This window comes from Alosa pseudoharengus, unplaced genomic scaffold (assembly GCF_046254945.1).
Source record: "Alosa pseudoharengus isolate Yale_2024_CS ecotype anadromous, Long Island Sound unplaced genomic scaffold, YU_APseudo_1.1 YU_APseudo_1.1_scf_24, whole genome shotgun sequence".
Taxonomy (NCBI): domain Eukaryota; kingdom Metazoa; phylum Chordata; class Actinopteri; order Clupeiformes; family Clupeidae; genus Alosa; species Alosa pseudoharengus.
The window spans coordinates 21,113,740-21,137,014 of NW_027468689.1; the positions used below are offsets into that span (position 1 = coordinate 21,113,740).

A 23,275-nucleotide genomic window follows, 5' to 3' on the forward strand; every position below is an offset into this window, starting at 1 on the left:
CCTTAGTCTGGATTCCGACCTGTCATGTTATTTTAGAATGACTACCATGATGTCCCGTATGATGATACGGGAGAAAAATAATGATCCCTGAGATAAACTAATAAATGAACTGTTGCTGATGATAAACTGTGTAGTTGATGCAACTACAGTAGGTGACGAAATGGAGGCACACAGGTCCACTACCACAAAGGACAAAGAAGAATGGGCCACACATGAGTATTTATGGGTTAATGATACAACTTTATTGTACTGACTTTTTAGTGTATACCTCTCAAGTAATTTCAGAGCAGAACAGGGTCTAGTGCTACGGGACAGGAAAGTGTTTTGTCTGACACAAGAGAGAAGGGATCGTAAGAATCAAGACAAAGGAGTGAAGAAGAAGCCTGGATGGGTGGGTGGTCCCAGTGACTGAAAATCCAACTGAAATGGGAAACCTTTGGACACCTAACTTGAATGATCCCCCCTTTACTCCCAGTATCAACAACCCCATTCCCACTGCAAGATATGACCCCAGCCACCTTTACTACCTTACATAAACGGTGTCTTTGAGAGGTCAAGGGACCCGATCGACTTTGCTTTACCCAACAAAAATTGTGTTGGAAAGCAGGCAAGGCTTTTTAGTGTAACTCAGAGACACCAGAGACGACTCAGGTGGGGCCACAGTGATGTTCTGACCACCACGCCCACCCCCACGCCCCCACTTCTCCATCCATCCTCAGAAGCAGTGTAAGACAATGATATTAATGATTGTGATTATAGCACATGGTCTAGTGAAAAGGAGAGATGATATTAGGCTAGATGTACACCGTTATCTTTCTGGAGGACTAGGGCGGGAAAGTAAGGAGGAGGCTGGGGCACGTTTCCCAAAACCATAGTTGCTTTGTTGGTTGCAATGCAATTTGCTAACAGGTTAGCAACTATGGTTTTGGGAAACGCACCCCTGAACAGGATGGGAGCAGAAGGGTGGATGAGTAGGACTTGGGGCATAGGACGAAGGGATTTGCTTGACCATTGTCCCTCGTCCACTGGCTATGTTTTAAACACGGACAAAAGGACACCTCACTGACCTTGCCCGTTCCAAACCCCTACTCAACTGACCCCCCGCGTCCCAGAAGACCAGGCATTACCCCCAAACCCCCTCAGGTGCCCCGATGCCACCCCTCCTTTCCCACCCCCTCCCCCACTCTGCCACCTGGCACAGCTGGTGGTGCCCGTCTAAGAGGAGGGCGCGGCGTTGCTCTTGTCCTCGCGGATGACGGGGATATTGCGGTCAGAGCGTGTACCGTCGGAGCCAGAGCCAGTCTTGGGGCCGTAGAGGTTCAGCATGCCGTCGGTGGACAGCGAGCAGGTCATGGCGGATTGGTCAACGTTGGCGGGCAGACGGTAGCGGCGGTGGAACTCACGTGAAATGTAGCCATGGTCGTCCTGGGTGAAGGGGATAAAAAAAATAACGGCTGAAGGAAATAGACAGAATGTCATAGACTAAACAGAAAACTATACTAGTTATAGCATGGAATGTATGTCACCAGGCAATTGAGTTTGTGGAACATCACCACACATGCACGCGCACACACACACACACACACACACACACACACACACACAGAGAGAGAGAGAGAGAGAGAGGGAGAGACACTAATCCCCATGGAGTGTAAGTAAGATGAGTTCATTGTATTTGTCCTCATTGCAGTAAACATGACCTAATCTGGTCTGTCTATTTAGCATCCTATTTAGTAAACTCTCAAATTAGGGCCAAGCTTCAAAGTAACATAAAACACTGCAGTCAACCAGGATTAAGCAATGCTCCATGTTTGCTGTGGTCTAGACATGCAGTCCGCCCCCTCCACGAGAGAACTTAGTTCAGCTTTAACACAGGTAAGATTGGCAAGGGCTTGGGGCACAAACCCTTAGCCAGCCTCCCCCTCCCTCGTGCAATTCTGAACGGCAGAGATGCCTAAATAAATAAGCTTGCTTTGGGTGCCTCCTGAGCCTGGTAAGCCGCTGCAGTGGTCATTCATGTTGCCGTCCTCTACTGCACCTCTTCAACCGTAATGAGCTCATTAATGAGTACAAGTGGACTGTTCAAATCAAGTGGACAGCTGACAGCCTGCAGCATCCCGACTGAACTAAGTGAATAGGCGTTGATGACGCCAGGAGGGAAATGGCTTAACGTTTTAGGCTTAACCCTGAAATGTCTCCAGGCAACAAATAAAGTTGGAAAAACTAAAATTAGTCTAAATTCCAAAAGCCCATGAGACAAGGACCACGCCACGTACAGTACCACTAACATAATGACTTTCAAGACCAAGTGAAACTCACGTCATGGGCTCTGTGACTGGCAGAGATAACAACGCAACCATCCACCCACCCACCCACACACACACACACACACAAACACACACACACACAAGAGCCCAAGAGGAATGTCCTGGCCTGGCTCTGACGCAGAACTGACGTAAAAACAACCAAAAATGCTCAGGAGGACCTCTACTCCCAGAGGACCAATGACATATTTTAAAATCAGTGGAGAAAAAGAAGGGAAGATGACTGACAAAAAATGGAAGACCTTGGGAAAGAAATGAAAGCATGGTAGACCTCAGAAAAAGTGTGTGTGTGTGTGTGTGTGTGTGTGTGTGTGTGTGTGTGTGTGTGTGTGTGTGTGTGTGTGCATCTCACATTTCCAGTTATTTGGATATCTTTCCTGAGTCAAGTACCAGTCTAACCAGCAGAAACTTTACCTGTCTCTCCCCATGTTTGCCATGAATTTCCACACAGTCATCTATCACCTTCACGTTCAGCTCCTCAGGGGAGAAGTGCTTCACATCCAGGTATATGTAGAACCTGTCTCTGTCAGATCTCACCTGAGGAAGAAAAGTGGTCGAATTTAGGCTATAAGGACAGACAGCAAGAGCATAATGACCCTGGTCTGACCAGTAGAATTTTAGCCTAAAGATTTCTTAGAATTTGGAAGTATGTTTTTGGTATGACCAACAATAGCAGGCAATTATTCTGTATAGTATCTCTCCCCCTCGTTCTAGTCCGCCTTATTGTAGAGCAGATCTGGCCCAGAGTTGGCCCAGATGAGACTGGGATCTGTGGCAAAGTCGGTTGCTATCTTCGTCTTCATATGTTCACAATCATCTAATGCTTGCCATGTTCTCTTCTTCTGTATTTTCTTAATAATTGCCTTTTCGTCAGCACTTTCGTCTTGACTAAGTCTCTCACCCTTCTCATTGGCTTTTGACAGTTTTTGTTTTCACTCTTTCTCTTATACATTCAAAATTATATTCCCTTAGATTCCCATTCCTTTCTTTTCTGTAATCTTTTCCTCTGTCTCCCTCTTGCTGTCAGCAACAAACAGAGCAGTCCAATAGAGGTAGCATTAGCATTATTCTGGTCTTGTGTGTCTCTTGAGATGCTGTGTCAATCAAGGAAACAGAGTCATGCCACAAACAGAATCAATTCAAGCTAAAAGTAATCATTAACAAAGTTTGAAATTGAAACAATTATTCCAAAAATGTGCATTTGACATGGTAAAAGATAAGATTAAGACAGTAGGATTGCTAAGCTAAAATGATAAATGTAGTCTAGATAGTTGTAGTCTATATAAAGATAATGACAGTTATCATAAATAGCACCAAATTAATAAACCTTTTCATCATATTGTCCACCCAAATAAAACCCACTCTTTTACCTCAGACATGCCTGAGTTGGCATAGTCGCCAAAGTTGCGGAAGACTGACTGGCGGTAGAAAGGACTGATGGTGGAGGTGGCATAAGGGTAGAGGTCGTAGTCGAACAGGCCCTCCCCGAAGAACTGGTCAAAGAGGCGGGCAGGGTAGAAGGAGCTTAGGGCCCGTCTGAACCAAGGATGCTGAATGGCAATATCCATAGCGACGTGACTCAACTTGACTGGGCTCGGGTTTAGGCTTGGCTTAGCTGGGCTCAGCTCTGGCTCAGACGTTAGATGCTAGTTTTGCTTGCTCTACGCCTCTATGTACGAGGAAAACAGCTAGTATGCTGTCCCAAAAAGGATTGTGCGCTCGTATGTCTCAGAGAGAGAGAACGAGAGAAAGAGAGAGTTAAATTTCACAAGCAAAAGAGCAAGTGAGAATGTTTACAAAGGAGAAGGTCGAGTGCGAAAGAGAGAGAATAAACTGAAAGGGGATCCTATGAGTGTGCAGCGGTTGTTGTTCCCTTGTGCCGGCCACTTGGTGCTTTATATACCTGAATGGCAGAAAGAGGGGCTTTAGCTGGGATCCCTCTGGAATGGCATTATCTCATGGTGGGAACGGCCGGCGTCAGCAGAATCGCCTGGACACTCGCTGGCCCTGCCGCTCCGCTGCAAGTCTGGCCCTGGGCCCCGGGATCCCGACGGGAAGAGTGTGGCCATGCCAACCGACTGGCCGGAAAAACGAGTGGGCTGCCAAAACAAACCGAAATTAGGGAGAATAGGATCGGGGGGTGGGGGTGGGGGGGTTGTGTTTGGAATGGAACTAATTGGGGTCATGGGGCCATAGGCTTGTCTGAGGCCTAACTGAGACGTTTGTGGGTCAACAGAAATGCAGGTTGACATGAGAGGAGATGTTCATCATAATTGTTATAAGTTCCAAGAACAATGTAAAGTTCACATTTTTGTGAGGGCATCAAAATAAGTACTATGTCTGACTAACGGTCAGGACTGCGTAACACCCAGGATGCTCCACTCCAATTGGGAAGATTTAGGATTAGTTCTAGAATGGCTCACCAATCACATCACCATACTGCCACCCACACACACACACACACACACACACACACACACACGCACACACACAGATTTAGTCCATGCTCAGATTTCCAGGAACTTTCAGGAACTTAATCATGTTGAGTAATTCAGCACTATTATAATAAAAAATATTATGTGTTGTGTGTGTGTGTTTAATCCTGTGGTGAGGTCATAGCAGAATTATGTACTCTGATGTCTTATGTGACGTTGTTTTCTGTTTTTTCTCAATTTTGCCTCCATTTCACCTCCGTGATCTAGGTCATGTCATGTTGTGTGGATTTAATCTGGTCCACTAGTTAAAAACAAAATATGGATTTCATTTGGTGATTGTGTGTGTGTGTGTGTGACTGTGTGTGTGTGTGTGTGTGTGTGTGTGTGTATGTATGTGTGTGTGTGTGTGTGTGCGTGTGTGTGTGTGTGTGTGTGTGTGTGTGTGAAAGGCTGAAGAAGTATCTAAGTGTGTGTTAGCAGAATGAGCAATGTCCAAGAAAGGCCAATATTTGTTTTTTGCCTGGCAATGAAAAGCTCTGTAACTGAGCAGCTCAGAAAATCATGTTCTCAGTGCTCCATCATAAATCAGCATGTGTCTTCAGGCATGCCATGTTCATTGCATTGCAGTGCCTCAGTAGATCTAGTAAGTCTGACATGTATGAAACACTATTATACAGGATCATATACACTCAGTATTCTATTCACCTGTTGTGTGTGTTCTATAAATGCATATATATTTGCTAAGAACATAAGTACCTACTTAGGATACGTCAAGAGGGTGTTGTGTAAAGCTCTTTTGATTTTCTGGAACATAAGTGTTTAATCAGTGTGTGAGTTGAGGGGAAGACGTCCAGTCACAGAGAGGATCATCTGCAAGGTCTGGGCTCTTCCATTTGTTTTGATATATGGTAAACATCTACTGTATGTTGACATTGTCAGGAAACGGTACTAGACCCAGTCATGTTTCTGAAACTGGGTTTCAGGTCAAAGATTTAGCTCCTATTGCAGCTTGGTTCTTTAGCAAAGACCCATCAAGTGGAACTCAAAATAATGATCAAACAAAATTAAAAGTAATTTTTTGATATCACTGATTCTGAATGCAAAAGGGTCCAGATGGTTCTTAATGTGGAAAAGGTGAAAGCGAGTCTTTTTGATGAAAGACTCTTAATGACATTTAAATTAAAAACATCTGAATCCATTTGACTCAAAACTTAGTAGCTATGACTAGTCAGACAACAGCAATGCTGTTAAAAACCAACAGTGTAAAAACTTTCACGCAAACTGCCAGTATTTGCTTTGCGCTATATTGTTTTACAGTAGCCTGCGGTTGCCAGCCCTGACCCTCCCCAGTGATCCCAGGCCTGGTGACTTCCCCTGGGCCTGTGTGCGCTGCATTAGGGGTAATCCCCGCTGGATTTGGGGGCTCCCGCTCTGCCGGCTTATCAGAAAAGCACCAGCAAGGCCATTTTTCCAGCCCAGGAGAGCTGGCCATTACAACACACAGAGCGGGCTAGAGAGCCCGGCGGGCAGGCAGGCAGGCAAGCTGGTCGGCTGGCGGGCTTACATCACAGAGTAAGATGACTAGCGCTGGTGGTGGTGTATGTTAATTCAATACTGACTTGTTTGCTGGGATTGCATCTTTTCCCACTGACATGTTTTCTTGAACATAGAAAAGTTGTGTTGGAATTTCTTGTACTGTACTTTCACTCTAGTTATACTGTAGATATACAAACTACACTATATTTTGGATGTGTGTTGCTATTTAAATGTATTGCTTCATATATTGACATCCTAATACCTGAAGAGTGGGGTATCTCCGCCTACATGGTTTGTATTTGCGGTGTAGGCTACTGTAAATGTAATGTAAATGTAAATGCACTTGTGTTTTGGAATAAGAATGTGCTTATGTTCAAACTAAAGGCTATCGTGTATTATGGCCCTATACAGGGTTCCCACTAATTTTCATTGACAACATTTCAAAACCTTGTATGAAATATCCATGAAATATTTTAATTAAATATCCAACCTGGCACATATAATTGCATTCTGTTCTCCACTGATTGAGGTTAATTATTGAATGAAAATGGTGCCATATTATTAAATTACATCCTTTTTCTATTTCTTTTTCTAATAGATCAAAAAGGCCATGTCAATTCTGTTGCAGGATCGATGCAGATCCTGCAACAGAAAGCAGCACAAGAAAACCATGTCCATGGTGGAGTTCAGTGATAAAAAATACATTTCATTAGACATCTGAGATAACATTTCCATGACTGTGGATGAATTCAAGACCTTCTCAGGTCTGGAAAAATTAGATTTTAAAATTTGACAGCTTTGCAGGAATTGACGGTGGGAACCCTGCTCATAGGTGTAATGATAAAAGTACATTTGTGTGCATGTGTGTGTGTGTGCATGTGAGTAAGTGTGCATGTGATTGAGTGTGTGTGTGTCTGTGTGTGTATTTGTGTGTGTGTGTGTGTCAAGTCAAGTCAAGTTTTTTGTTTTATTTTGTCCCCCAATGGGGCAATTTGTTGTGCAGCAGATAGTATAGTACAAATCACACACAATCACACACACAGTAAAAGAGGTTGCCTACCTTGAAGGCATATAAAAAACAATAAAAACAGTAAACAGTCAATAAATAGTAAGTCAATAAAAATAATAAATAAATAAGAATACAAAAGGAGGGGGGGGGTGAGGCTCATCATATCCAAAAGTACGAGTGGGGGTGTGTAGGGGTTATCTATGGTTATTTATAGAATTTAGAAGTAAAATGGCTGCAGGTACAGTAGGTGTGTGTGTGTGTGTGTGTGTGCCTGTGTGCATGTGAGTGAGTGTGTGTATGTGTATGTGAGTGCATGTACATGTGAGTGTGTGTGTTTGTGTGTGTGAGTGTGTGCGTGCGTGCATGCGTGCGTGCATGCGTGCGTGTGTGTGTGTGTGTGTGAACTGATGGACTTCAGGGGCCGGATTTAAGTGTTGAGCACTGGTGAAGCTTCTGCCTGGTCAGCAGCATTCAGAGGCTGCAGCTTTTTTTTTTTTTTTTTTAATCAATGAGCCGTTTCACATAGACCAGCCCTGAGCTCACACTGTATCACAAGAACAAAACACACACATTACTGCACAACACTTCATTGTACCTCTACAATAGACAACACAGACAAAGCCTCAACTCACCATGTCTCCCACAATATTACACGTTTTTACAGTGAGTGCTGTATGACACTACAATACCACACAATGCAGCCAGAGTATGAGTCTCAAAACGCTCAATAGCTACAATACTGAGACCTCACAACACATACTACAACAGCAAATACAACTATTCTTAGATGTAAATTTAACAATATTACTATTCTGAGACGTACATTTATCAACTATTGTGAGATGTAAACTTAACAATACTACTATTCTGAGATCTAAATATAACAATACAATGCTCCACCAAAATATGCAATGCACATACCAAAGAGCTTGAGGCAAGAATGAAATATACTGTAAAAATAATTTCAGAGAGTCAAACAACCCTTTACTATCAACAAGACATGTGTATAGATAGTAGGCTATTGAAACGGCAAAGCTGGTCTCAGATGTGACACATTATGTTGTTAGGTTTTACAATTCATGAGGAATTTACAATTTTTTGGAAGTTTAAAATTCATTAGGAGTATACAATTCAGTATCCATGCATACAGCCCATCTTTGGTGTAGCAGTTACAAGAAACGTAGCTTGAGAAGCTCATTGTGGCTTACAATGATACTATGAGGTTGCAGCTTCGGGTACCTACAACCCCAAAACAGAAAAAGTTGGGACGTTGTGTAACAAGTCTCGTAATGTGGTAACAAGTCTCGTAAACCCATATTTAGCAGAAAAAAGGACACAGACAACATGTTCAAAATGAAAATTTTGACTATTTAATGGAAAATATATGTTACTTTAGTACTTTGATAGGCCCTCTCCTCTTTAGCCTTTTTAGACGAGTCCATGATTTCCAAAAAGCATGCAAAATTGTGATTGGTCTAACCACAGGACCTTTTTCCATGTTACCTTAAGCTCAGGTCCAGATAAGACGCTGATATTTTCTGTATCTTGTCTCAATATAATTATGCCTGTTACAATTTTGGCTGCAGTTTTTGAATTAAGTATCAAACTGTGCACATAGACTGTGGTTATCAGAGGTTGTCCTGAGCCCATACAATGGCAGGTGTGGAAACAGGTCTGGTGTTGATGCAGTGCCATCTGAGGTCCAAAAAAACACGACCATCCAATGTGTTTTTCAGCTCTTTCCCTTGTTTGCAAAGATTTCTCTGGATTCTCTGAATGTTTTAATAATATTATGTCCTGTAGATGATGAACTCCCCAAATACTTCACAATCTATGATTACATGCTTGTATTTGTGTTACATGTACTTGTATTACATGCTAAGAATCATTACAATTACATTGTTTCATCATTTGTGCACACAGGTTTACACAGAGTGATGAACATCTTTACTTCTAAGAGACCCTTCCTCTTTTTCATACCCAATCATGTTGCCATTACCCTAATTAGTAACATTCCTCCTTTTATTTTCTTTATCATTACGCACCTTTTCCAGCATTTTGTTATCCTCATCCCAACTTTTGAAACATGTAATTGCTGATATCAAATTCATTAACATATATTTTCCATGAAATAGTCAAATTTGTAATTTTCAACATTTGATGTCGTCTGTGTCCTATTTGCAACTGAATATGAGTTTAAGAGATTTGCAGATTATTACATTCTGTTTCTATTCACATTTTACACAACATCCCAACTTTTTCTGTTTTGGGGTTGTAGATGCTGTAGTGCCAGTTATCTGTTTGTGTTCTCTGGTGTGCCTACATGTGAGGCAATCCTCTTATGTATTCATGTGTCGCCAGGACGAATCAGAGAACAGTGTCATAGAGGCCTTTACCAGCCCTAGAGAGAGCTGTGTCTAGTACTTATCCAGGATGAGAACACTGACAAGAGAACCTATTCTGTTGATTAATTGATTGATTGATCTTGATCAAGATCAGCCATGCTCTTATTATGTATGTTTCACTTTTACTAGTATTGAGATTATTTCCTCTTATTTATTTAATTATTTAAGTTTTTGTGCTATGGATCCTCCTGTGAGTCTGAAATAAAGATTTAATTGAATTAGGAGTAGATAAGTGCTCCTCCACAACATAAAGCTTTGTCTGTATACAATTATGTTAAATGTGACCTGTTTTTTGTTCTATAATAATGCCAATTGTGTGTCACAATTATAATGTCAGTTGTGTTTATTCACTGAAAGCAGTCATGACAAAAATAGGTCTTTTATTTAATGAAAGTAGTTTAATGATCATATCAAGTTCCGTAACGTTGTGCCCTTTAAATATTAAGACATCATTTCTAAAAGACCAGACAATGTAATATCAGCACTAACATTATAAACATTTTCTCATTTCAGGGAGAATGAGATAGCAAAAAGAAGAAGATACATTACACCTCGGATACAATTGAAATCATACAATATAGACTTCTGTACATTTTGAAAAACACAAACATGCACAGGTTAGAAAACAGACATTCAGTTTTTCAGTTAAAAAAACACTTCAACTAACCAGGACTCCCCTATGTATTTCACTGAAGTTCTGAGTCTGTTGAGACACTACACTGCCCCAATACATTGGACCTTCCAATACACTTTTAGAATAATCATTAGTGCAGTTTAAATGAACATAATCACAAATAAATCACGCTTTTACAGTGCATGCACCTATAACTTCAATGCAATGTTACTCATCAAAGGATAATGTGAACTATTTGCACTTTGTTAAAAAGATCAATGGGCACAATTAGCCATACAAGCAGTCACTGAAGGGAGTGACTAATAACCGCTAATGATCCGTCATGTTGCCTTTGATTACAGAGCCTACTATTTCCAGGGGATGTTCTGATCTTTTCCCAACAACTTGAATCAGCTTTTCTTTTTCCATTTGTAAGTGAGCTGCATTTGTTAATCAGCTTTAGCAGCAGCAGGGGGTAGAATTGCTGAAAATAGCTGACCTACTGTATGGGAGAAGCAATAGCAAGGATAGGACTTTTACTTTCTGATCTTTCAAAAAAATGTCCACTTCCACCAATGACGAGGAGGAAGTGAGGTCACTGAATGTCTGATGATTCATCTATGCATTCGGACAGGGACCTCCTCTCTCGCACTGTGACGAAGTTGAGCAGGTCAATGGCGGTCACCACACCAAAGACCATCTGCCTTAGGCTGGGAGAGCCATCAGTCAGGTCTGGGGGAGAGAAAGAGGGAGGAGGAGGAGGAAGAGAAGGAAGGAGAGAAAGAGAGAGCATGAGAATCAGAGAGTGAGTAGAAAAGAGTCAGGAAGAGATTAAAGTATAGTATATACACATATATATTTGCATACACATTTTCAGGTTGTATATACATTTTCATTTTTCTGGTACAACTATCTGGTGTCAAGTTATTGTGCAGTGATGATGGTGGTTATTTTTAAGCCCTCGTCCTTGTGGTCTCAGGGAATTCATCTCTTTAAATGTGACACAGAAGCCTCCTTGTTGGGTTACATCTTCAACTGATGCAGTGGCTTTATGAAACCTATGCACAGCTACAAAAGGGAAGAGTTGTGTGTGAGAGGAATAAGACTATAGCGCCCCCTTTCTGTGGAGCGAAAACATGACCGCGTTGTTCGCAAACATTTGTCAGGAAGAGCCACATGATTTGCTGTGCACTGAATACCGACGCTTACACAACAATTTGGCAAATAACATAGGTAAAACAAATCCAGAAAGGTTCAATAAAGTTGGACCAAGTTACATAACACTTCATCTCTAGCCTCAATGGATAGGGTACTTTTTGCGTCCATGGAGGGACATAACAATCAATGCCAATATTGGCAGTCAACATCAACCTGGCAGGACATAATCATCCTCTTATGAATACATTACGTTCCCCCTACTCCAGTACAAAACACATGGATACCCATTCAAAAGGATCCAAAATCAACTGCGCTGATAAGGAAATGGACACATACACTGAATCTGTTCGTGCACCACCAGGGCAAAGTGGTCTGTCTCCAGGATACCGGACAGCTTCCCAAGGTTATCTGTGAGTTTGACCTGACCAGAGAAAGAGGGATGGAGGGGAGAGAGCAGGAGAGGGAGAGAGAGGGGGGGGGGGGGGGTAAAAAGAAAAAAGAGGCAAAAGTCACGATAAGACAAGCGTGATACTTCAGCACATTAAAAAAGCCAGATCCTCAGTACAAAGCTGATATGGTGAAATAACACAAACAAACAAACAAAAACACATGTAGGCATCCAGGTGGTCAAATGCTGATATACTGTATATATGTACACCTACCTGTTTGAACTGCTTGTAGAGTACTTTGCTGACAGGGTCGGACGGTTTCACCTTCCCAGCCAATACTGAGGCCAGCATGTTACCAAGAGTGACCATACCCAGGATCAGCCTGAGGTGGAGAGTCAGAGAAATAAAGACGTTAAGTTACGGAGTAGAAGATATGGAAGAAGTACTGTATTTATTGTCTGCGTTTATTTTTGTCCATTACTGTAATTCCACCAGGTATCCCCAAACCCCAAAATATAATACCAGTTGCACCAGTAGTACCATAATGTAATTCTCCATTGACACAATAGCTGCTCAGAATCATTGGACCATTGCACACCCACCCCGTCTCCTCCACCACAGGGGCCTGGTCGAAGCTCTTCTCCTTCAGGATCTTGATGGTCCTCTGGCAGGTGACTGTAGGCAGCACGGTCAAGGGAGCGGACAGCCTCAAGTTCTGCACTTTCAGATTCCACCACCTACAAGGGGAATCACCAGCAACACAGATGCTGACCACAAGCTGCCGATCTTTGACTCAAATTTGGTTTGATTAGACCCCTCCTCCTATTAGAATTTGCTATAACTAATACCTTAAAAATGGTATATGTATATTACTTACCAGGGTTTATTTACCATGATGTCCTCTTCCCTCAGAAAACCTTTCTGCACCATCCATTTATCACTCAGGAACTTGGACCTGGATAGTAAAGATATTACACATCAGTCTATCTTAGTTCATGTATCATCACAGTATTACCTGGCTAGAGTTGACAGATCTCTGTAAGTTCACCAACTCATGCTTTTGGAAAGCACAAAACAATAGCCAACCATTACAGCACAGCACAGCACAGCACCACTAGGAAGTGATGTAAACTCATCACAGTATACATTACATTGCATAATCATACCACATAGCAGGATACTATCACGACATAAAACGCAATAGGATTATATTATTACAAGGCTCTTCACAATGCTAGTAGAATGCTCCATTGGCTTGAATGGGATTTTCCAACGTTCTACGGTAAAATAAATTCATGTAATTACCGCTGCAAACATAACTACTGCTGTCAATGGCAACAGGTTTTGTGCTTCTTATTCACGTCTTTCATGTCACTCCGCAAGTAGTTTGGTTACTTCTTGCAATGAAACTTCATTCAAAAGTGAAAGCAGATGGTTGATCAGCTGTGTTCTTAAGAATGTTTGATAAGTCACATAATAAGTCACTTCAGGATGAAGCAAGACCTCTCCACTGGTGCGTCGGGGTCTCGTTCGCCCTGTCGGGACTTATTTTCCGATAATGACCGGCGTTCTATACATTATCCCTTACATAATATTAAACAGTGATCGTGTGGGGAGCGTTAAGGGGAGTAAGGGAGCGTACATGTAGTTGCGTATGGAGTCAGGCAGGAGCACCACACACCGCTGGCCCTCTTTCAGCTCCTTCGCCATCTTCACTGCTGCTGCCATCGCTGTGCCCGAGCTGCCACCTGTGACACACACAGACACACACAGAGAGAGAGAGAATTTTTCTAATTATCAGAAGTTCATGTTTTACATGGCTCTTTACAGTATATGAATATTGTGCAGCAACTAAGGATTTTATATATATATATATATATATATCTCTAATCCTTAGTTGCTGCACAATATATGAGGTCTAAAAAAATCAGTCCCGCGCCCGCCCGCTCCCGCAATATTCTGTCCCGCTGAAGTAGGCCTAGCCTGGTGCCCTCTTCCTCTGTCATGCTTTCGATTTCGAGTTTTGACAATGAGCAGCAGGAACAAATTGAACCCACGTAAACGGCAATAGGCTATAGGCCTGCTATCCATCAGTTATGCTTATTTAATGCTGCCTAACAGAACATCCAGCTGAACTATAGTTATGAACATTACTTTAATCATTTCCATATTTAATTTTACGCACATATTTAATTTGCGGGAGTGCAGTGAATCATCGGTTTGTCCCGCGAACGCACCTCTCTCATCCCGCCCGCTCCCGCAAAGAGCTTTCAAAATAAGGATTTTTTTAGAATCAATTAATCTGTCCAGTATTTTCGATTAATCATTTAGCTGTTTGGTCGATAAGATGTTTACATAAAGAAGTAAGTAAACCAGAATATATTTGGGTTTAAGAAGCTGTAATAAAACATTCTTAGAACAGACAGAAACCCAAAACAGGTCTCCCATACCACAGAGCAGTCCCTCATCTCTGATAAGCATCCGTGCCATGGTAAATGACTCCTCATCATTTGCCTTGTACCAGCCATCCACTATCTGCAGAGTCACACAAAAAAACAACACAAGATTTACAAACTACTAAAATTCACACAATCCAATTCATACAATTGGACAATACAATTATCTTATTATTAAATTATTTGAAACGTTGACTAAATAGTATTTAGTCAATATTACTATTATCCTCTATTACTGCCATGTCCACTTACAGATCTGTCCAGCACAGTTGGGACAAAGTCATAACCAATGCCTTCAACCTCATACTGGGTCTTATCTGTCTTATTCAGCGCCTCTGGTTCAGCCAGGATGGAGCCCTCTGGGTCCACGCCAATAATCTGTCACACACGACGCCATGACAAAAAAAATAAACACTGACATCATAACATGAACCAGATTAGCTAAAGGGTCTTAAGGCAGAGGATTAGAGAAAATCTATTACTGCGTTATTTAATAAATTGCAATACAATACAATACAATACAAAACAACAAACAAATCAACTTTTACAATTAAATCTTAAATAACCATGTTTGTCATTGATTTGCGATTGAATGGTCAGTGTGCACAAACTAACCTTGACGTTTGGACATCTCTCTTTCAGCTTGCGGGCAATACCAGTGATCGTGCCCCCTGTGCCAGCTCCTAACACCAACATGTCAATTTTACCTGGAGAAGAGATGGGACAAGGAAACTTATGTACTTATGTCTAAGTAAATGGGTTTGTTGACCTTCACTTTCTGATTACAAGAAAAATGCTTGCAAATTCAAAAACTAAGTAGGAGATTGTAAATAGATTTATGGATAAGATAAAGGAAAGACAAAGATATTAGGGATACAAGACAAAAAGAGAGAAAGAGATAGGGATATATACAGAAAGAAAAAGAAAGATAGAAAGATTTAGAGGCGTCTAACTACCACCGCATTGCTCCAGGATCTCCTCAGCGGTGGTGTCGTAGTGGGCCAGAGGGTTGCTGGGATTGCGGTACTGGTCCAGGATGTGGGAGTTGGGAATCTCATTCTTCAGCCTCCAGGCCACACCGACATGAGATTCTGGGGAGTCGAAGCGGGCGCTGGTCGGAGTACGGACAATCTCCGCACCCAAAGCCCTCAAGACGTCCACCTGAGAAGGAAGCAAACAATCTTGTTCATCTCAGTGGTAAGAGGTTTACAGTTTTTTCTGAATGCTTAAACACAACTGTGATTCTTATAGCACAATTTCTAAAACTATTAATACTTATAGCAAAACCACAGACTGAGTTCGCAAAACTAAAAGCACAAACACTGCTTTGCACTCAGTTTGCAATTTTGTAACACATGATAGCAATAAAATGTATGGTTAAAATGGATAATAATTTAACTTCAAGACTACTTTTAGTTAGCCATGTAACCCATCTTGGTTTTAAACAAAGACACTATCCCCTCCCCCAATGGAATGCTAATGTGCTGGTTTAAGGCCTATCACTTACACAAGACAAAGGATGCTTCCTTGATATAATGTATCCATGTATCATGAAATGTAAATGTATTCATGTCTGGTATCATTTTGATAGTCTCATTACAAGGATTGTAATGATGTGATTGTGAGAATGTTTGGAACATTCTATAAGTGATATTTCTGATATATAAGATATCTCTCCTCATGCTATTCTGACAAGAATTCATAGGTGTGAAGTGGGTGTGAGTAGGTGTGTCTGATACCAACTGTAGAACCAATCAAGTGGGCTTGTTCTTGGCGCCATTTTGTTCTTTGTTTAAAACATTTAAAAGTAACTAAACTGCAATGTTTGTCAGATTCGGATTTTGGATTGTCAGACTAAGGATGTAGAGCGGAAGAGAGTAGTTGGCTCTAGGCCAACCTAGGCCTTTTAGGCCTGGGCTAGGCCTACATAGACCTTTTTTTTGTACCCTCTTTGCCTGTAATAGAATAAACTTGATTCCTGAGTTTTTCCTGAAGTTCGCCAGTCTAAGATTAATTTTAAGTAATTATTCACCTACAATTACTTTCACACACACTTTGCACAACTGTAGGCACAATTCACTGCACAGCACTCTTTTTGCGGAACTGTAAACACAACTCACTGCTTTACACTCAATTTCCAAATGATCAACACACTCCTGGCAAATCTATACACATGTATGGCTATTATTTACACTATTTTGCCAACTCTCTGGCACACTTTCTCATGTGAAAACTGTTTTAGATAATTAGTTCACTTTGCAATCAGCCTAAGCACTATAAATAAGCCACAGGTAATGTACAATGGGTACAATGGAGGGAGCAGGAAGAGGGAGAAGAGAAAGAAATAGCCCTTTTACAGACAAAACAAAAAACAGTCTACATGTGGGGATATTGTCATGTCAGGCCTGGATACGTCATTCCAGAATATATTTTTCCCGGTGCCTTGGACTAGGACATTGCATGTGATGTAGACGGAATTTTGAGAGAGACAAGACTGATTTGATGTGTTTTGACTTGGAAAAACACACTTGTGTTTGTTTTGATGTGTGTAAATAAACACCAATACTTTGGATACCTGTATGTTTACAGAACTATGACAAAAGTATGACCTCAAACTGACACAGTCTACCTTGTGCACAAAGAAAGCAAAAGCCAGATGTGTTTTTATTCAGACCATCAGTGTGTAGTTGCCACATTGTGTGCTTATTATTCTGATGGCTTGTGTTTACTGTTTGATACGATAACATCATTTTTACGAAGGTGTGAAAGGTGTGTTAGCTTTTGCAAGAGAACTACAATGTTTTGCTGATTGGGTGAAAGGTTTTCCTATTTGTGTGTAGAGTTTTGCAAAAAAATCCATAGTTACAAAAAATGTGCTTAAGCAATCAGAAAAAACTGTAATAAGGCCAAAAGTCCTAAAAGGTACAATACCACTTCATTCCACTAGAGGGCTCTTATGTCCACACTAACTCTGTTGTTGATTACTGACCAATAAATGGTGATTAATTATGTTTAATTATGTACTTTTTATTTACAATTCTGGTCTTACAGTTACGGATAAAACCTTAGAGCTTTCAAGGCTCTTAAAACTGTAAAAACACAATCACACCAACCTTCTCCATACTCATCTTCTCCGGCATCACAATGATGCATCGGTAACCCTTTACAGCTGCCACCAGGGCCAGTCCAATACCTGTGCAACAGAGAGGACACACATAGTAAGACTACTGGCAAGAGTTAAGGGTGCTTACAAATCACGTTGGAGTGACCAAAAAAACGAAAAATCTAAGAAAACGGCAATACAACAAGTATGCTCGTAGGTAGGCATGCACACACACACACACACACACAAACAGTTAGGTCCTTAAGTCCTGTATACATATACATTAACAACAAACACAACATACATGTGCACGTGCGCACACAGACACACACATACACACACAAATAGTTAGGTCCATAAGTACTGTACACATACAGGGTAACAACAAAAAAAAAACACACATGGGCACACACACACACCTGTGTTTCCAGATGTGGGCTCTATGATAGTGTCTCCTGGCTTAAGCAGCCCTGCCTTCTCTGCATCGTCCACCATTCGCAAACTGATACGGTCCTTTACACTTCCCCCAGCATTAAAGAATTCACACTTTGCCACTACACACACAAAAATACACACACACAAAAATACACACACAGACCTATAAATACAATACGCAATACAAGGTAAAGACAAATTCAGCCAGATCTTAGAAGAAAATATAAGAAATACCAAAAGTATTACAAAGGTATCTGCATGATTTTAAACAGACCTCTTTTGTAATTTGTGAATTCACAAAAATGCTTACTAATAGCTTTTAAGACATACACACCACGACAATGTGACTAAAGTTTAGAAAAGAATCATAGAATTATAGTTTCATCATATTCAGTATTATACATTGTCAAAGCAATAGAGAGAAACAATCTTACAAAGTTCACACTTGAGTCCAAAGGTCTTGGGCAGTTTATTCATGCGAACAAGAGGGGTATCACCGATTCTCTGGAGGATGTTTGGCAGGATACTCGGTGGAGTGCTCCTATGAGGAGAGGAGAGACCAGCGTCAATAAAAAACACATTTTAAACTCAGAATGACACAGATAAGAGTTTGAGTGACTGCAAAATCTGGCTCGTGGTGATCCACTGAAGCAGACACTTATGAGGGAATATAACATATAAAATGTTATAAAAATTACTCTAACAATATCTAATAACTCTAATAATATCTAGCTACATCTAGCTGTAGAGCTTTTATGCATATGTAGGCCAAATTAATAGTTGCTGACAGCTGTGCTGTAGGTAATGATGGGCAAATGAAGCTTTGGTGAACCACTGAACCACTGCAGTGTGAAGCTAGCGACACTAGCTGATGGCAGCCACACATACATTTTCAACATAAGCAACCAGTATTTTTGGTTGTTTTATGTTGAAAAATCTACATGTGGTGGCCATATTGGATTTTTTTCATTAGTGTCGCTAGCTTCACACTGCTGGGGTTCAGTGGTTCACCAAAGCTTCATTTGCCCATCACTAGCTGTAGGTGCAACAGTAACATCTTGAACAGTAAATACTGGACATACTGACTTTTCCCATGTATTAGCTGCATTGTGTATAAACTGCAGGCGAGTAGCAAGCGTGGGGGATGTGGGTGTTATAACGTACTTTTCTGCAGTAAGACCTTGGCTACTGTTCTCAGAGCATTATGCTTTCTCTGTCTATGATCTGCAGCTTTTCTCAAACTATGGGCCTTCACAACAATTAACCTACTGGTCCACAAAGCCGCGAAATGAAGTTTGGCCCGGTGCTTAACGTCTGATCATTTACAGCAAGATTGTATGGAACCGCGGACTGAAAAAAAATAAACTAGGCTAAGTTTCCCCAATCAGAAATACTTATTAATTTGGTGTCATCAACTATATAGACATAGCCCAATCAGCACACATACGTCTCCAAGACGCTTTGAAAAGATCTGAACAGCTTAATTACATCGCCATTTAGAACGTCTTATTTGACCTGATCTTTACAAACGTAGGCGGCATTTCACTCTCAATTAATGTGTAGTGCTACATCTACTGGAGATCGCATTCCATTTAGAACATCTTATTTTGATCTTATACGGCGGCGTCAAGACACAAATTTTGAGTTCTACATCTGAGAAGTAATATTTCCAGCATGAACTCAAATAGAACGCTTATGAGCGCTCATGCAATGTGTGCGTCCCTGCAGCAAGTGAAACTGGAGGTTATGTGGGCTAGAAGCAACAATAGTTTAAACAACAACGTGGCTTCCTGTAACTATCAATGGAAAAAACATAGAAACTGCTAATCATAATCTTTAAATTGACATTAATTAAGCTTGCTATGTGCAACACAATTTATTTATATTCCCTTTACATATGTTTGGGTAGACTTCAAAGGTTTTTGAATTTGAGCTTACAGTTCTCACTATTCTACGTCCTTTACATTTATTTAATAGGTATTAGTGATACCTCGAAATTAGGCTGTTGTCTGTTAGGCAATTTATTGTAGCCTGCTAACCCATATGCACAAAAAAAATATTTCTGAAATTATTTCTTGATTTATAACATGAGATATTTCTCCATGTAGGGTAGTGTCAAATAGTGAAGTGATAGCAGGTAGATCATGTAGGCCTACATGTCACATGAGCCACGCATAAGCGCTGCTTCTTCTGTCCCTCCCAAACTGCATTAAAATGGTGTTTTTAGCAATCAGAATCTCAATTTTTTTCGTGGGAGAAACTCCCGGACACCAATATAGTCCGCACCCCTCTCAGAAAATACTTACAACGTCCCTGTCCCACAACCCCCACACTTTTAAAAAGCTTGATACGCCTCTGATAAACTACACAACAGTGTTTTATCAAAAAAACTAAATTGTGCATCTACCACACCCGTGTATTAACCACAGTGACCAAGAGCCCAGTGAATCAGAATCAGATCGTGCTTTAATCATAAAGATGCATGAAAAAAAAAATGCATTGCCATTTATTGCCAAGAATATATTATGTCAAGAATCTTTATTTCAACGAAAGCCTGTGAAATCCCAGAGAAAAGGTTTGAGTGAGAGGAGAGAGAGAGAGTGTGTGTGTGTGTGTGTGTGTGTGAAGCTCATCATCACCTGAGCCACTGAGTGTGTGGGGAATCCGCATGCGATATGCCCAGCTTCCAGGTGCAGCGACTCTCCAGGTCCGGTCTGATCCAGTTCCTCTCTGCAACGTTCTTTGCCCCCTCCAGCTTAATGGCTCCGTCCACATCATTGGCATTGTCCTGGATCTTGACCTCCTTTAGGGTTTTACCCTTCCCTGCTGTAAAGGGACACACTGGGCCCAAAGCAGGATTCTCTTTGGTGGAGGGGACTGAAGGCATGGCTTCACTATAGAGTGATACAAAGTTCAATATATTAACACCCATTTAGGACCACCACACTGTGGCTGGTATGGCATTAATAACCACGCTGCGTGTTATGCTGATCGCAGATAGTTCCTCTCATGCCTTACAGCACTTGCCAAAAGATTGGACTTTCATTGGAATTCAATCCCAACGTTAACGCACATGCCAGGTCTACCTAAGGGAATTTCATCTTCTTTGATCTGCTGGAAGTGACCTGGACAAAATGCACATTGCAGTCGTAAAGGGAGTGGTTTAACCCCAGTTTTGCTTTTTACATTGTGCACTAAAGATAATCTATGTGTACTCAAAGCATTCCACAGGTTGAGAGCATGGTGGCCGCTGGGTAAACTCTACAAAGTCACTAGTTCTTAATGGGGCCACACATACTAGGCTACTACCACTGCTGATAGTGTTACAGTTACTTAAACTGGGAAAGCTGTCTCCAGGAAAAAGAGCTACTGGTACAGTACGAGTGCACAACTGACATCAGTTGTAATTCTATCAGGCTTCAGGAGTCCTTGCAAGATATTTCAGACTCGGCAGGGCAGGGTTAGTCTTCTCATGTGCTGCTGTCAGATGTTTGGAAGCAGAGAAAATGCAGCACAGCTGGCTTTAATGTCTACTTCTGAAATAGGTATAAGGATCTTGACCTCAAGCGACACAAAAAGAGGGCATCTGTAAATACCACTTTATCCATACAAGTGAACGAAGGGTATTTAAATACTCCAGCCAATTATTTTCATGTGTTACATACAGGTCGCACACATAGGCTAAAAGTTAACTTTTACGTCCTCAGAATGATCTAAATATCCGCTCGCCTTACACCGGATCGAGCTAAGCTTTAGCGTGGGTGTCCAGATACACCCCAAAATGTAACTTTGCAAATAGTTGGCAGGTCTTTGCAGAACGCAGAAGTCATGCTGCGGAGCAAGCATGGTTATGGTGCGTTGACGGTCTACCGGGCGCTTACCAACTCATTGAACTCTAAATTCTCTTAAAACTCGAGTCTGTCATCTGAATAATGTCATATAGGCCTAGTCTAAACACAAATGACAACATTTATTTTAGTCTTGACTGAAACAACTTGGTAGGTGGTCTTTCAGTTTTAATAAGGCAACAGACTTTCTGGTCTTTAAGTTAAAACATTTTGTAGGCTAGCCTTTAGACCATGCAGGCCTGCCTGTCACTGATGTCAAAGTATGATGTTGAGCCAGCACGTTTAAATTCTGTTATTATGACAGACGAATTAGGCTACTTTTTTAAATGTTAGGCTACCACATCCTATCTAAATGCAACTTACCGAGGTGTTGCTATTTCAAAGTGACGCTACTGCAAAGTCTTCGAATCCGCACAATGACAAATGAATTCAGCATGAAGTAACATGTGCACGTATTAACCTACCTTTTGATATTAGTTTCCTTCCGGAGACCGAGGATTGGTCGCACTCGGGGCGTTTCTTTCTGCGAGCTGACCAACCACATTTTGGGAGATGTTTGGGAGAGGATTCCACGAAAAACAACTTCATCACCTCCAAGAAACAGAACAGTTGGAAGCCTATACAGCTGGTTGACATTGTTGTAAATAACTATAAGGAAGGTCGGAAAATTGCAGTGTTTGATCAATGACTTTCATTCATTACAGAATTATGTGTTCTGCCAGCCCAGTACTAGCCTTCAGTCTTATCTTTATAAACACAAGAGTTCTTCAATGTTCTGAAATGCTGAAATTCTGATAGCTATCCTATAAAGAAAACATTTTTAAGAAAATCTTTCATGAGAGCTTAAAAGTAGCCTAATATGCTCACCTGAGAGGGTCGGGGAGATGTTTTAATTTGTGCAATGATACTTTAGTAGGTTTAGGGCAATTGACGCTTCCATCTAAGTTATGTTCTGGAATAAATCATGTTTTTGACACTATATTGACACTTAAAGATGTCCTATTTCCACCATATTAACTGAGCGTTCCAACTGATCAAGAGCAATGAAAACTTGAGGCGGAGTGCAGTGTTTTTTTGTTTGTTCTGGAATTAAGATATGCTAATATGATAAGTTATGCTAATACGCATTTGCGACAATATATACCCTCCTCTATGGAGATCTACATTTAACCTCATTGAAAAGCATGTTGGCCTAAACTGGCATTTATCCTGCCGTTCATAGCACTCTTAAGGTTTTCACCAATCAAGCTGACCAAACGCAAAGGCATTACAAGGATACAAGGAAGTTTATTGTCACATGCATATAGTTACTGGAAGTAAGAAATGCAGTGAAATTATGTCTGGTGTCAGCCTATTTGTGCATTTATGGGGGGGTAAAAAGTGCAGAGGGGTTTAGTAGATTAAGTGGCAAGGGCTGCATAAGAAAGGTGGGGGAGGATTGGGATGGGGGGGGGGGGGGGGCAGAAAGGCTAGGCAATCAAGAACATGGGTAGATAGATGGAGGAGAAATCAAAAATAATAAATAAAAGTTCTATGGAGATGTGCAAAAGTTGGAGAAAGTCAG

The 23,275-nt window shown here is 41.1% G+C and overlaps 2 protein-coding genes across 2 annotated transcripts; both read right to left on the minus strand.

The window, feature by feature from the left end:
• Positions 1–1,215: 1,215 nt before the first annotated feature.
• cryaa (crystallin, alpha A) lies at positions 1,216–3,892 on the minus strand. Its single transcript, XM_076302691.1, has 3 exons — positions 3,695–3,892; positions 2,739–2,861; positions 1,216–1,425 (listed from the first exon to the last, which is right to left on the minus strand). The coding sequence occupies exons 1-3, from the start codon at positions 3,890–3,892 to the stop codon at positions 1,216–1,218; spliced, it is 531 nt and encodes a 176-aa protein (XP_076158806.1).
• Positions 3,893–10,087: 6,195 nt separating this feature from the next.
• On the minus strand, positions 10,088–22,162 carry cbsa (cystathionine beta-synthase a). Its single transcript, XM_076303433.1, has 15 exons — positions 22,075–22,162; positions 20,503–20,757; positions 18,298–18,404; positions 17,848–17,982; positions 17,439–17,518; positions 15,282–15,486; positions 14,941–15,032; positions 14,578–14,703; positions 14,320–14,404; positions 13,512–13,617; positions 12,747–12,824; positions 12,472–12,606; positions 12,143–12,251; positions 11,817–11,901; positions 10,088–11,054 (listed from the first exon to the last, which is right to left on the minus strand). Exons 2-15 carry the CDS (start codon positions 20,748–20,750, stop codon positions 10,918–10,920), a joined length of 1,728 nt encoding a protein of 575 aa, XP_076159548.1. The 5' UTR covers positions 20,751–20,757; positions 22,075–22,162; the 3' UTR covers positions 10,088–10,917.
• Between the last annotated feature and the right edge of the window lie 1,113 nt (positions 22,163–23,275).